The sequence below is a fragment of the Myotis davidii genome, unplaced genomic scaffold, assembly GCF_000327345.1.
Source record: "Myotis davidii unplaced genomic scaffold, ASM32734v1 scaffold1166, whole genome shotgun sequence".
Lineage (NCBI taxonomy): Eukaryota > Metazoa > Chordata > Mammalia > Chiroptera > Vespertilionidae > Myotis > Myotis davidii.
The window spans coordinates 445,308-460,472 of record NW_006296539.1 but is presented as its reverse complement, the minus strand read 5'-3'; the positions used below and the strand labels follow the sequence as shown (position 1 = coordinate 460,472).

The 15,165-nt window shown below is 44.4% G+C and overlaps 1 protein-coding gene across 1 annotated transcript in view; it reads left to right on the top strand.

Moving 5' to 3' along the window:
* The window catches only part of NKX3-1 (NK3 homeobox 1), a 54,285-nt gene extending 51,802 nt beyond the window's left edge, over window positions 1–2,483 (top strand). Inside the window, exon 2 of the mRNA XM_006771929.2 lies at window positions 691–2,483. Coding sequence (XP_006771992.1) covers window positions 691–1,109 — 419 coding nt within the window. The 3' untranslated portion in view covers window positions 1,110–2,483. The remainder of the gene's footprint in view (window positions 1–690) is intronic.
* The last annotated feature ends 12,682 nt before the right edge of the window (window positions 2,484–15,165 follow it).

Here is a 15,165-nt window from a genome sequence, read left to right as displayed (position 1 = left end):
CGGCCCCCAGCCACCCCGCGACTGCCGGTCGGTGCCAGCCCCGCATTACCTCTTAGCATTTACCGTAACGAATGTACCACAAGTAACTGATAATCACGAATGTGAAGAACTTAGAATTTGCCCAACAAAGATCCCCCTTTTGCTTCCCAATCACAGGAGCAGCAAAACAATCAATTTGGGAGTTCCCTTTGGTCTTCGGGACATTTAAAATAGACTGATTTCCTTTCCCATCACTCCTTATGAGGTATCCTAACGCCTCATTTAGAAAAAATGCGGGAGGTGGGGGGTGGATTAGAGCCAGAAAAGGTGCTTTCCTTTCGCCCTCAGGCCTTTGGGTGCTTCACAGGGTGTCTTCTCACCTTGTCTTCCCTCCTCCCTGTCCCACCGCCCTCGGGGTCCTCATCCAGAATCCCTGCTTAACTCCCGGGACCACACAGCAGGAAGTTCTGCCACTAGCCGCCTCTGCTTTGGGTTCTTGAAGACTATTAGGAAACTAATACATAGTATACATGCTCGCTCACTCCTGCCTGAGAACTCCTTAGTCATGTGAAAAACGTGCAATGTATCTAAGATGACAGTGGGCTGTTTGTTCACTCACTGAAGCGATAAGGGTGGATTGAATTCTGGCCTCTTCCCTACTAACATGTAACTTTTCCCTTCCCGCCCCCTTCTCTCCCCTCTTGTTTCCAGATAGGCACTTGGAGACTTATCTGTTGGACTGTGAAAACACTTCAGGCACCTCGCCAAGCCTTCCCCAAGCCCCCAAGCAGCCGCAGAAGCGCTCCCGGGCCGCCTTCTCCCACTCTCAGGTCATCGAGTTAGAGAGGAAGTTCAGCCACCAGAAGTACCTGTCGGCCCCTGAAAGGGCTCACCTGGCCAAGAGCCTGAAGCTCACCGAGACCCAAGTGAAAATTTGGTTCCAAAACAGACGCTACAAGACCAAGCGAAAGCAGCTCACGTCGGACCTGGGCGGCCTGGAGAAGCACGCCTCCTTGCCAGCCTTGAAAGACGAGGGCTTCTCCCGGGCCCCCCTCATCTCCATGTACAGCAGCTACCCTCACTACCCCTACCTGTACTGCCTGGGCGGCTGGAGCCCAGCTTTCTGGTAACGCCAGCTCAGACGATGAACGTTCATGATCAGAAACTGCCTTCCCCAGGTTGTCTTTCCTCAAGGCAAAAGAGGCCGGGCCGGGAGGACTGGGGAGCAAGAGGCATGCAGACCAAGACTGTTGGAGGTTTGCATGGAAATTCCAGATTCTTCACTGGTGGGCCAGAGAGAGGTCTGGACCAGTGAATAATTTAATATCCAAATAGTTCCCCCAACACATGACGTAGGTCCTTTTTGCCGTTAGAGACCTGTTTGAAGTGGGGAAGGGTAGAGTCAAGTGCGGTTTGCAGCCCTGTGTGGGCTGCTGTGTGCGCTGTCCGTGTTGCTGCTAAGGATTACGTTCCTGAGCTCCCTTCTCCCATGTAACCGGGCAGAGACTGAGAGAGCAAACCTGAGGAGAGAGGACAGCCAAGTGAGGATGTCACCTACCAAATTAGACTGAAGTTCAGAAGCCTCATTGGCCTTGGAATATGACCAAGGTTTCTCTTTGTCCCTGTAAGGGAGGGACACAGAGGGTCTCGCCGAGAAACCTGTCGTGCTCAGGTTTAGTCCTTTGTAAAGAGTTCACCAACCTAAGTATTTGCAAGGTGGCCCAAGTAGACCGGGAGTTATTTGCTGTGGGTTTAAGACAAGCTGTATAACCAGGACACTACTGTAAGCAGCGGGCCAGGCCAGAAGGATCCCCGTGTGTCCAAGGAGAAGTCCCCACGCTGCTGCGGGAGGCATTGCAATTTTATTAGCAAAAGGTAAAAAACAAACAAAAAGCCTCTCTGGATCTTTTGCCCTGGGTCCGAGAACTTAGAATGAGAAGGCTCCTGGAGTTCTCGGGCTGTATTGCATGCCACATCAAATGATCACATAATTCTTTACGTGCCTTCCTCCTCATATTTTCTGTCCCGTTTGCACAGCAATCACCCACTGAAATGGCTTCTTTTCAATCCAGACTTCGGGTCTGGCTGCACCTAACATATGCCTTCCTTATTTAGCCTGAGATCTGGTCCATTTTTTTGTTTTGTTTGTTTTTTCTCTCTCAAACTTTATCTCTCCTGGGTTAAAAAAGGGAGGAGGACAGATTCTGAACTGGCTAAAATACATGTGTTTTGTTTTTTATATGTCTAACAATTCTTATTTTTTTCTTTTAAAAATATACAGCATTAAATCCCAAATCCTATTTAAAGATTTGACAGCTCCAGAGGTCACTGCTGCTTTTATAGGACTTTCTGGTGGCTGTTGTTACAGTTCAAAGTCTGACAACCCTTTGGGATCCCCGCAGGCGGAGGAAGTAAGAGGAATGGCTTTCACACACGGGAAGGCAGTGCACAATGCAGGGTCGGTACCATTGAGCTGGCCATGGAGATTCAGGGCTCAGGGCTGGGGCTGGTGGGGTGTGGGGCCCGGGAGCAGGCCTAAGCCAGCAGGTCGTTATCTCCCGAGGGGTCCCTGGGTGGTGGTGGTGGTGTGCGGAAGAAAAGTCTGCCTGGGCCTCAGAGAGCCCAGTCCAGGAGAGAGCACTTTGCAGAAAGAGGCTAAGAAAAAAAGAAACAGTTTTCAAAATGCAACATTATTGTGACTCCCATCACGAAACAAAAAATAACTTTCCAAATGCTTCGGGAACTGTGTTTAATGCCTGTAAAAAAAAATGGATCCCCTGACTCACCTCGTGATTTCAGAGAGAACCAGAGAGAACGAGAAGAGGGCAAAGGAGAAATGTGGCCACCCTTCTGTTTCCACTCTGTTATCTCAGGTGACCTGGGAGAGGGAAGACAGAATGAAGAAAGCCAGTCACTAATGAGGTACCCTGAGGTCTGGAAATCTCTTGATCCCACCACTTAATTCTCTTTAGTGAGAAACCTTTCAATTTCCTCCTATTAAAAGGGCCAATTTACTGTTGGTGGCAAACCCACCAAAGTTGATAGAATGTTGGCCCATTTCACCCCAGTTTCTAGCGCTCAAACTCCACATTGAAATATTGTAAAACGCCACGTGCTGCTGACAATGCTGGGAGCATAGGAGGCAGCATGGCCTACATCGCTTTCCCCTTTTCACATGTCTCCTAAGATACGCGTTCAAAGCTCATTCTCTGCTCAGTACCCTTTCTCCCCCACCTCCTAAATTTAGTTCTTTCAACCTGCAATTCTGCAAGTATTTAACATTTCACGGTGATATATACTGTGTTGCAAAAAAAAAAAACCCCAAAAAACAAAAGAGTCTTTGTTTAAAATTTTTTGGTTTGTGAATCCATCCTGCCTTTCCCTGCTTGGAACTAGTTACTCCATCCTATCTGAACTGGTAGAAGGGCATTTGAAGAGCTAGTATGTCGGTATCTGGTGGGGGACCTGCAGGGCACCCCAGACCGCTTCACCCAGATGGCCCGTTTTCTCGCCTGTGTAACAAAATCGGTTTGGTTTGCTCAACGTGCATAACAGACTCCGCTCTGATCTATAACATGCCAAGGCCTGTCTGTGACTTAAAGTTGAATAAAGTATCCGAACCCAACTTTATTTTTCTATGTATTTTTGGCAACATGAGTGTTTTAAAAATAAAGGACTGTGTCTCTATTAGGCATATCTGTGTGGTTTTCGGTTTCCTAAAGACTGTATGTTATTGAGCTTACATATTTCTTGTTACCTCGTTCTCCCACCCTCATCCTGCCCGGCAAATCTGTGGAGAACAAATCGTCAAAAGCCGTCGCTTAGAGCAGACAATGGTCATTCTTTTAAAGGCACCGGCCTCTGTTCCTGGTAAGTCAAGTGCAGGAGGAAGGAATTTCTGTCTTCAGTGTAATAATCACCTGTTCCAGCCCCTGACAGGGACACGTAGACCACAATAATAATTCGTTTAAAATTCCCCTTTCACTTCCCACCAGCCCCTCACACTGCAGCTGCTCCCCTGGCCCCTGCGTCTCCCTGCAAATGTCACCTTCATTCAGGGCAGACAGACCTCTGGCAAGCAACACCCTTGAATCGAAATCACGAGTATTGAAAATAGGTTTCACATAAAATATATAAATAACACGCCCTTCATCCCCCGGCACTTAGACTAGCTTCATTAAAGCCCACAAGCAGAGAGTCTCATGCACCTGATTACCTGACAGACTTGATGGATTTCTTGCCCCCTCCTTCAAGGAAATGGAAGCTTAAGGAATAAGGTACTTACTCGAGGTAAAACATATCATAATTTCAAAGTTGGCTCTAATCCCTTAAGTACATTGCACACACAGGTGGGGCCTCCCGTAGCGTGTTCACATGATGAGGTTTAACTCTTTGCTCAAATCTGCAGCCATCGTCCCCTCCCCAGGAAAGCCCTCAGCTCTCAAATTACAAAGGCTCTGGCAGTGAGTTAACAATGTGGATTTTTTTAAACCATTAAAAGTGACTAATCCAGGAAATTAAACAAAAATCTCTCATCTCTAAGGAGAGTTCTCTGCCTCTCCTTTGCCCCTCTTCCAGCTTGCCTCGGTGCCTCAGCGGGTCCCAGGCGGCCTTCTCCGGCAGCTCTCCCCCTCGTGCCCCATGTCTGTGGTCTTCGGAATCCCTTTGCAGTCTGCCTCTCACGCTCCTTCAGTGCAAATTTCTAGTCACGGTAGTTTTGTCCCTGGTGTTCCCTTTGGTCCTCCCCAGGCCTCCTTGGGAAGGCCATTGCTGTCAGAAGGGAACTAAATGCAATCAGGGACAACAGTTTGCTGCTCACACGGCCGATTTCCTTTCATTTTTAGAGCTTTTATATTGCGAGTGTACAGTCAGCGTAGGTCAGTGATGGCGAACCTCTGACACCTCTGACACGTGAACTCATTTTTTTGGTTGATTTTTCTTTGTTAAATGGCATTTAAATATATCAAATAAATATCAAAAAAATAAGTCTTTGTTTTACTATGGTTGCAAATATCAAAAAATTTCTGTATGTGACACGGCACCAGAGTTAAGTTAGGGTTTTTCAAAATGCTGACACGCCGAGCTCAAAAGGTTCGCCATCGCTGCCCTAGAGTCTCGGGGGGATGTTAATACCACGCATCTTGAAGCTGACCTCGGAGGGAACAGAGGCCGTGATGAGAAAGGTGCTTAGTTGTGGGGCCCTGTGATGGGGAGCTGCACGCAGATGGTTTCTTGAGAGGGCGCCCAGCTCAGGAGGTTGGCCCGAGAAGAAGTGAGGACTGCAGGAAGGGCCCAGCCATGTATGCCGGCGAGAGTGAGGGGGCCCCCAATACTGTACGAAGCTCCAAAGCCAATGTGTCCCAGACTGAGGGGAGAGGTGGGCACTTATAACCCCAGCCTCAGCCATCCCCCGAGAGTGGGAATAAACTGAGGCGTTGTGGTTCTGTTAGAAGGGCAAGGCTCTCAAGGTTTGGATGGTTCTTACTAAATGCTATCCTTGATAAATGTTAAAATACAGTCGTATCTTGCACAGGATGAGTTTGACCTAATCCAATAGGATACGTTTAGTCAACTGCAAAGAAGAAATCAACATGTAACTACCCAAATCATGTATATAAGCAATGGCTAAGGTTTCCTTCAGGGAGACAGGGCTTTGGGTGTGAATCCTGTCTCCTTTATTTGTTGCAAGTAAATAAAACTACCTAACGACCAACCACACCTCATTCTCGAATAGGACACCCCAGGCAGTGAACCCTTGAGTTAGGTAATAGTTCTTTCTGAGTAAGGCCTGGCCACAGGGACACAGCTGTGAGTCACCAGCACCCACACCCCCAGCGGCTGTGGGGTGCATCTCCCGTATCGGGGGCTCAGTGGAGCGCCGCGGAATTCACTCTAGGACATATGATCCTTTCCTTGGTCGCTCTTAGGACATTGGTCACTCTCACAGGGCCACGGTCACCGCCAGTCTTTGCAGTGAAGAAATCTGAGTTTGGGGGGTCCGAGTAGGCTCCGCGCTCTGAGTTCTGCACTCAGACATCGCTCTCTGCCCCTCCCACAGCCATCGTGAACATGTCACCAGGGCTTGTTTTCCCAAGCCCAGAGTTATTTACTGCCCAAGAAAAGGGGCAGGAGCAATAGTTCTGGGACACAAAGAGCTCCTAGTTTAGCCATAGACTTGGCCTTTGCGCAAACTTTCCCAGACAGACTACCCATCAAAAGTCGGCAAGGGAAAGAACAGGAATCTCAGTTTCCACACATGTCCTCCTCTCACCTCCAAAAGACTTCGCCTATGACCTTGATTTAATTCCTGAGTCTGCTCTGGGCCTAATACGGGTCATAGGAGAGATTTAGGAGAGATTTTTAGGCTAGATCCTTGTGTGGCCAGTCTCCACTTACATCCAGCCCATCCAGGGATGAGCATGGCCCTTGTTGGGAAGGTGATGGGGTGTGACACAGAGGAAAGTCCCACTTTCTCTGGAATGACTATAGGATATTTATAGATTTTTTTTTAAAACCTAGAAACCATGCGGTGCATGGGAAATCGATGCTGATTTTGTTCTGTTGAAGGTAGAAGTCCAGCAGCATTTAATCTCCAACACCAGCCACCCCCACAGTCTCTTGCATTGGCAGGATAGTGCTCAGCCCCCTGGTGTCAGCATTGGCTGCACATATCCTGGGAGTCTACAAAAACATGCAAAGGCCCAGCCCTACTTAGCACCAATTGCATTGCAATCTCCGTGGGTAGAGCTTCAGGCATCAGTATTTTTTTAAATACTAATGTCCAAGATTACAAATCACTGGCTTAGCCTCTTTCCAGCTGGTTTGCCCACTCAGCCTCATAAGTGCCAGGACAGGAGAGAGATACCTGGAGGAGCCAGGAAGGGAGGAGCTGGGGTGCGCTTTTCTTTTCCTTCTTGGCATGCTCATTCTTTTTATAGAGAGCAGATGTTCAGCCTTCTTACTTTCCTCTCAAGCCTCCTCCTCCGGAATTTCTGACACCATCCGAAGGCCCTCTGTAATCCGGGAAAGCCCAGCTCCTTCCAGGTCATCCCTCTCAAAGCTGCAGGGGCCCAAAGCTGGGTGCGTGGCTGACCTGATCATCTACAAGGACTTGCTACTCGTCTCCAACCCTGGCCCATCAGGGCCGACTGCTTGTGGAAGACAGAAAAGATCCCATCCTTAACTGTGCTTTCTTATCTTTGAGGGGTTTCTTATTGGTTTCTTTGTTTTATTGAGATAGTTGACAGGTAACACTGTATTGGTTTCAGCATACAGCATGATGATTTGATATTTGTATAGACTGAGAAACGCTCGCCACAAGTCTCGCTGCCACCGTCCTTTTCACACATCCTGGAACTGCAGAGCCTGTTTGTGCTCCACTGGGAACAGCGGGTGTCATTTAACATCTGTCAGTGAGCGTCACGCTTCCCTGACAACTCATCTATCAGGATTAAGTAGTGTCTTAGCACTGACATAACATTTACTCTTCCTTCTGCCAAATCGGCAATATTAAGCGTTTTATATATAAAAAAAATCTGTGAGCAGAGATGGATCAGGTGGAAGGTGGCTCCCCAATGAGGGAAGGAATATGCCTGTGACAAACAGCTTTTGCCTAACATTTGTACGCATCACATGCGGCTCTGTGTGCAATAAAGGCGGAGTTGAGGTCAGAACTCCAGCTCAAAGCCAGGAAAGTTCAAACTTGACCTAAACAACATCTGAAAACAAGAATGATGGAAATGCCAAGTTCTTTTATGAGGCAAAAGCTGGGAATATTCATAAGATGAACTTGGGAATGAGGAGGAGATGCCATTCTCTCATGGAAAAGTTTGGAATTTCTCCCTCATTCCATGCTGAGAGCTTGTTTATACTTTGATCTTTGATGATTTTTTTTTTTCCCTTCGAGGAAGATCTGACTCATCAAAGGCCTGTGTGAGGAAAGACACATGAAAGACTCCACTGGTATAGATGTCCAAGTTCTGCAGCCTCCTAGCTCCAGAATCCCGACTCCAGACATGCCTTTCGACCTTGACTGAAACTGTGTTCCCTGTTACTGGGCTGTTGCCTCTTTTTACAGTGAGCCAGTTCAACTGCCTGTGAAGAGCCAGGGTGAGGGAGGAGGGTCAACAAAGGGTGGGATGGACGGGGAAGGAAGCGCACGGGTAGTTTTCCACGGCCTGTGAGCATCTCCGTGCCTGTGTGAGCTCGCCACCTCTCTCGATGGCTCCACAATGACCCCTGAGTGGAGAGATGGCTTCATGAACTAGAGATCAGGTTTTATTACAGAGACAGACAGAGGGCATGTCAACTTTGGCATCACAAAGGAACAAAAGCTGGACCGGGATCTGAGGAAAGGTGTTCTCATTACAAACCAAATATGTTTTATAAAAGCCTGTGGCAGGCACACGCCCCAGAGTAGCAGGATGAGTTTCCACACAAATTGGGCCAGCTTCCCACTCAGAGAAGCAGCTCGGTGCAGAGCGGGGCACATGCTACAACAGGAGGCCATGGGAAAGGACTTGAGAGCGAGGTGACCATAAACCTCTAAAAACCAGAACTCATCTGATCTTGGGAAACCAAAACGGTACTGTGTCCCAAGCAATGGAACTAGCATCTCTCCCTACTCTGCACTGATCTGAGAGAAGTCTGACGCTGAGTGAATGAGTGAATAAATGAATGGATGAATCCAGACCTCACCTGGAGTACTAAATTTGGTTCTGAGCACCAGACTTTGAGGTAAATGGTGGCAAGTTCAGAAAAGCATAATTGGGATGATCCAGGGGGTTGAAATAGTCACATGAAGCAGAGGTGAAGAAACTACGAACATTTAACCTGGAAAAGGGAAGTCAAGGTCAAAGGGCATCAGAGAAGAGGATTAGACTTTTTCTGTGTTGTCCTAGGTAGAATCATCAAGGTGACACAGAGCTCAGGTCAGCAATGTATGGGCTGATATGTGTTCTCTGTCCCTGGGCAGGTGGCACGTATCTGGTGAGGAGGTCATGAGGCGGATGGACATGCCTGGTACAGTTCTAAGATCCTTGCCAGCCCTCTGAGTCTATGATTCTAAAGAGTAGAATTGGATTCTAACCTGTCTATCACCTACTAACTGAGTTTCAGCTACTCCTCTATTGAATGAAAAAAATTAATCCTTAGGGTGTGAACTGATTGAATCAGCTTTGCAGGTCTCATCTCTGATTCATCAGGGAAGCAAACAATTATGCGATTTCGGTGGGGAATGGAGATCTAGTGATTGACTGATACCTGCTGAGTGATATCTGAAATTCCATCCCTGCAGGTTCCTTCTTGAACCTGAAGGACCCATCTCTAGCTAAAATATGAATATCCCTGGGAGAAGTAATGAATTACAGTTGATGAGCCATTAATCACCAAATATGAAGACACTTACTAATTTCAACAGACAACTTCTGACACAATGAATCACTGTAAAAGAGAGGGGGAAGCACAAGAAAAATGCTGGAGGCTGAGAAACGAAAAGATAAATTTCTATATCTGAATTTCATCTAAGTTTAGTCCTGCCCGTACTGATTGCTTTATTGCTCTGTCTTACATTCAGGGCTTAAACTATTGCATTCTTTTTATGGGAGCCTTTTGACTTTAGACCTCAGACGTGTATATTGTTGCCTGGGAAATGGATGCCCAGAGAGAGGTAACAATATTGTTCTAGAAGCAAAAGAACAGAAGCAGTGATGAGTTTTCTCTACCATACCATTTATGTTTCCTTCCCTCCAACACAGAAATTAGTAATCCAGCGATTAGAGAGGGGACAAAAATATCGTTATTTTTATTTTAGTTTAATTTTTAACCAAATGTTGTAACTCTAAGCTCTTAACCTAAATCAATAATTGCTTAGATTTCTCTGAATGCAACCTGGCATAATAAAAAAATAGCCTGTGTTTCACCAGGCCAGTGTAGCTCAGTGGTTGAGTGTAGACCTATGAACCAGGAGGTCACGGTTTGATTCCTGGTCAGGACATATGCCCGGGTTTTGGGCTCTATCCCCAGTGTGGGATGTGCAGGAGGCAGCTGATCTATGATTCTCTCTCATCATTGCTGTTTCTATCTACCTCTCCCTCTCCCTCCTCTTTGAACTCAATAACAACATTTTCTTTTTAATTGCATGGTTCTTAGCTTTAGGACTAATCTGCAGCCCTGGCTGTACCTTTATATTAGCATATGACCTTAGGCAAGTCATTTTTGACCTTGTTGGGGCTCAGATTCTTCATCTTTATCTCTCTATATAAAAGCCTAAGTGACCAAGCAACCAAATGACTGACCAATAGGTTGACCAGTCGCTATGACGTGCACTGAACCACCAGGGGGCAGGCGCTCCTTCCCTTCCCACTCTAAAAATCAATGGAAAAATATCCTGAGGTATTAACAACAACACAGAAAGAATTACCAGCTCACTCCTCTTTTTGAGAAAATGTCTCCACTATATCCAAGAGTACATAAAACTTGAATACTCTAATGAAATATATGCAATGGTCACTGAACATATTTCTTATATGCTTTCCCATGAAACTACAATAGCAGATAGTATTGGAATTTTAATTTTTGTATTTTTGATATGCCAGTGAGTTAACACTCTACAACATAAAACACATAAAACCACCATATTATTGGACATATAGGTGAAAGAAAGAAAGAAAGAAAGAAAGAAAGAAAGAAAGAAAGAAAGAAAGAAAGAAAGAAAGAAAGAAAGAAAGAAAAGAAAAGAAAAGGAAAGGAAAGAAAAGAAAAGAAAAGGAAAGGAAAGAAAGGAAGGAAAAAAGGAAGGAAGGAAGGAAGGAAGGAAGGAAGGAAGGAAGGAAGGAAGGAAGGAAGGAAGGAAGGAAGGAATTTCAAAACAGGTAGGGGAAAATGTACACAAAATAAATTGAAGATGATTCTCCAAGATGTGGTCATTTCTCCTGGGCTGAGCTGTAACTCCATGGGATTCCACATGGTCTTTCCCACAGGAGGGACACTATGTCCCCTCAGTTTAAATCATTAGAGGCGAAGGCATAGTGACCAGGGCTGCTTGCTTCCATGCCCAAAGTTGGATTGCACAAATACAGACAAAATAAATCAACAAAAATAGCTAAGAGGCATTTCTAAACATGCCCAGCTGCAGAAATTTATGACTATTAACTCTTGGAAAAAGGTTATTTCAGATAAGCCAGCTATTTATACAGAAAACAAAAATGAAATATATATTGATTGGTTTTCGGTTGGATATCCCAGTCCCGAGAGAAGCACTATGTGGGGGAAAGCCTCTTTGACCACCTTGCTCTTTGCCAGTGTCTCTTCCACTAAAATCCTCCAAAATTTGTGCTCAAGGGAGGGCTTCTGAAAAAGCTGAAATTCAGTGTTTTATGACCATGTAGACCTTTCTTTTTCTCTCCAGTTTTCTTTTGTAAAAGACAGGATCTGAAGTCATAAACATTCTTGAGCTGGCCAAGTTCTCTTCCATGGCCAAGTTAGATCTTTGAGTACAGTCAGGGAGGTGGCCCATGGTAGACATTCTCCTAGCAAGGCAAACAAGACTTTCTCTTCAAATTCATCCAATGAGTCTACTGCTCAAAGGTTGAGTGACCTTACAAAAGTTATTCATGTCCCCATACCTTAGCCTCCTCATCTATAAAGTCTTCAATCTATGTTTATTGATTCTGTTTATTGATATTATGTTTCAGTCTATGTTTGTTGATTTCTCTTTTCTGTTTTTTAAGCTGTCAGGCCCTTCTTGTTACCATATGAAAAATTTAAATGTAAAAATTAAGTTTGCATAAAAGATGTCATATAAGCAGATTCCCAGTAATTTGTCACAATGTCCAGCCCAATGTAGGTAGAGCTAAATTTGCACGATCCAAAGAAAGGACCTGCTTTTCACAATTTTTAATAGAATAATAAAAATGTTGTTAGAGTAACTTGAGGATTATAAAGAAGTCTGTTCTGTCATGTGTGTAATGCAGATGCTAGCTGGCCTAGGTCCCCTGGCTCTGAGAACCAGAGGAGCTTAGCTCAAGCCCTCATCAGGCCCTGTCAAAATCCAAACCTTCAGCAATATGCTTGCTCATTCCTAGTGGGTTCCTTTTATTCTCAGTTTCCTCAGGTGCTATCTCTGTTCTTTCACTGCAAAAGTGAAACGCAAGTTCTTCCTCAAATTCCTGAAACAAAACCAAATGTCCACACATGGCGTTCATTAGTGTGGCAGACTTTACCAAAAATGAGTTGAGGTGGTGAGAGACGAAAGGGAGTGTCATGCCACAGCACCATGAAGATTTTCAAATTAAACATCAGAAATCCCTTATGTTAAACTGTGACCATCTACTGGTTGTTTCATCAGCTGTGGACCTCAGTCTCATTTCACCTGCTAATTCCTCCTTTTTTCTCCTTCCTTCCCTCTCTCTGGATCGTCCCTCTTGAGAACAGAGAGAGTCCTCTCGCCGGTTCAAGCAAGGTGTATTGCCACCCTTCTTGTTGCATGTCTTCATGGCAATTTTTTTCCAAAGAAAAATTCTGGTGTTTAATAATAATAGTAATAATCCCTTTGCATTACATATAAAATTAATAATGTTGAAAACTTTCAGATGGAAACATTAAGGCAACTATTAAAAAAATATTTCCAGGAGTCTTAGAATGGCTTAAGCCAGGGGTGGGCAACCTTTTGTGAGTGTGTGCCAAAACCAGCAAAATCTCTGACTCAAAATTCTTCTGCATGCCAACCCTAATTTTTTGAGAACATGTTATGCCTACTTGATATCTCTTAAGGTGTACGTATGTGAAGAACCTTGAAGAAATAATAAAATTCATTCGAGCGACAAAAACACAGTATATGATGATGAAAAATACATTTATTTTTTAATGTATACATGTACACTGATCGTCCGACAGAAAACTTTATGACTCCGTTTGATATTATCAGTGGGACTTTTGCTGTTGCATCACTGATGACAGAGATTTTACATCAGGTTTATATTTTGTGACCTTCAGAGATATGCACGAGCTACTCCTTTCATCCGTCAGGCTACTCCTATTATGAAACATAACAAAATTCATCACTGAGAACAAAGATTTACAAGCGTATGTGGAAGAACCCAAAACACTGGTCGGACCTAGGAAGGCAGGGAGAGTTAAGGCAGAGGCATAGAAATTGCTCTTCCCCTCTCTCGTCAATCCATGTCTATGGTCTTTAAGACAACTTGTTATGTAAATTATTTATTTATCTAAGATGCACCTACACTGAATGTATCTGAAAAATAAAAAAGTCAATATTAAGAAAAAAATTGTAAATGGAAGATTATAAGAGAGGGTTTCGCGTGCCAGCAAAAGTTACTGGCGTGCCATGTTTGGCACATGTGCCAGGGGTTGCCCACCCCTGGCTTAGGCTGTACTGAGGGGTAAATAGTGAATGTTTAATTTAAATTCTGTGATTCTATAAGGCTCGAGCAAGACCTTGATAAATCAAAGACATTTTAAACACAATATGAAGGCAAAAGACCAAGAGTAGCCACCACCATACTGACCAAGAACAAGGCTTACTATAAAGTTACAAATAATCAAGACAGTGTGGCATTGGCAAAAGAACAGGGGCATACATCAGTGGAACAGTATAGAGAGCCTAGAAATAGACCCACATAAATATAGTGAACGGATCTTTCACAAAGGAACAGCAAAAGATGTAGAGTTAAATAGTTTATTGTTAATTTTTCTTCTTTTTTGAGATGGGCCTGTAGTACTTCCCTCTCAGGACTGCTTTTGCTGTGTCCCAGAGATTTGGGGTTGTTGTGTGTTCATTTTTGTTTGTTTCCAGGAAGTTTTTTTTTTCTTGCTTGGTCTCATTGGTAACCCATTCATCTATATCATAAAAGGCCTCTTGCAGCAGTCGGGACAGAGTGCTGGCAGCGTCCGCGGAGCATGCAAGGTGTCGTAGGGTGGTGGACATGGCCCTGATGGCAGGCTAGGCCTAGGGGACCATACGCGCGCGTGATTTAATCGTGCACTGGGCCTCTAGTTGTTTAATAATATGCTATTTAGCCTGCATCTATAAAGTCTTCAATCTATGTTTATTGATTCTATGTTTATTGATATTATGTTTCAGTCTGTTTGTTGATTTCTCTTCTGTTTTTTAAGCTGCCAGGCCCTTCTTATTACCATATGGAAAATTTAAATGTAAAAATTAAGTTTGTATAAAAGATGTCATACAAGCAGATTCCCAGTAATTTGTCACAATGTCCAGCCCAATGTAGGTAGAGCTAAATTTGCACGGTCCAAAGAAAGGACCTGCTTTTCACAATTTTCAATAGAATAATAAAAATGTTGTTAGAGTAACTTGAGGATTATAAAGAAGTCTGTTCTGTCATGTGTGTAATGCAGATGCTAGCTGGCCTAGGTCCCCTGGCTCTGAGAACCAGAGGAGCTTAGCTCAAGCCCTCATCAGGCCCTGTCAAAATCCAAACCTTCAGCAATATGCTTGCTCATTCCTAGTGGGTTCCTTTTATTCTCGGTTTCCTCAGGTGCTATCTCTGTTCTTTCACTGCAAAAGTGAAACGCAAGTTCTTCCTCAAATTCCTGAAACAAAACCAAATGTCCACACATGGCGTTCATTAGTGTGGCAGACTTTACCAAAAATGAGTTGAGGTGGTGAGAGACGAAAGGGAGTGTCATGCCACAGCACCATGAAGATTTTCAAATTAAACATCAGAAATCCCTTATGTTAAACTGTGACCATCTACTGGTTGTTTCATCAGCTGTGGACCTCAGTCTCATTTCACCTGCTAATTCCTCCTTTTTTCTCCTTCCTTCCCTCTCTCTGGATCGTCCCTCTTGAGAACAGAGAGAGTCCTCTCGCCGGTTCAAGCAAGGTGTATTGCCACCCTTCTTGTTCCTTGGTGCATGTCTTCATGGCAATTTTTTTCCAAAGAAAAATTCTGGTGTTTAATAATAATAGTAATAATCCCTTTGCATTACATATAAAATTAATAATGTTGAAAACTTTCAGATGGAAACATTAAGGCAACTATTAAAAAAATATTTCCAGGAGTCTTAGAATGGCTTAAGCCAGGGGTGGGCAACCTTTTGTGAGTGTGTGCCAAAACCAGCAAAATCTCTGACTCAAAATTCTTCTGCATGCCAACCCTAATTTTTTGAGAACATGTTATGCCTACTTGATATCTCATAAGGTGT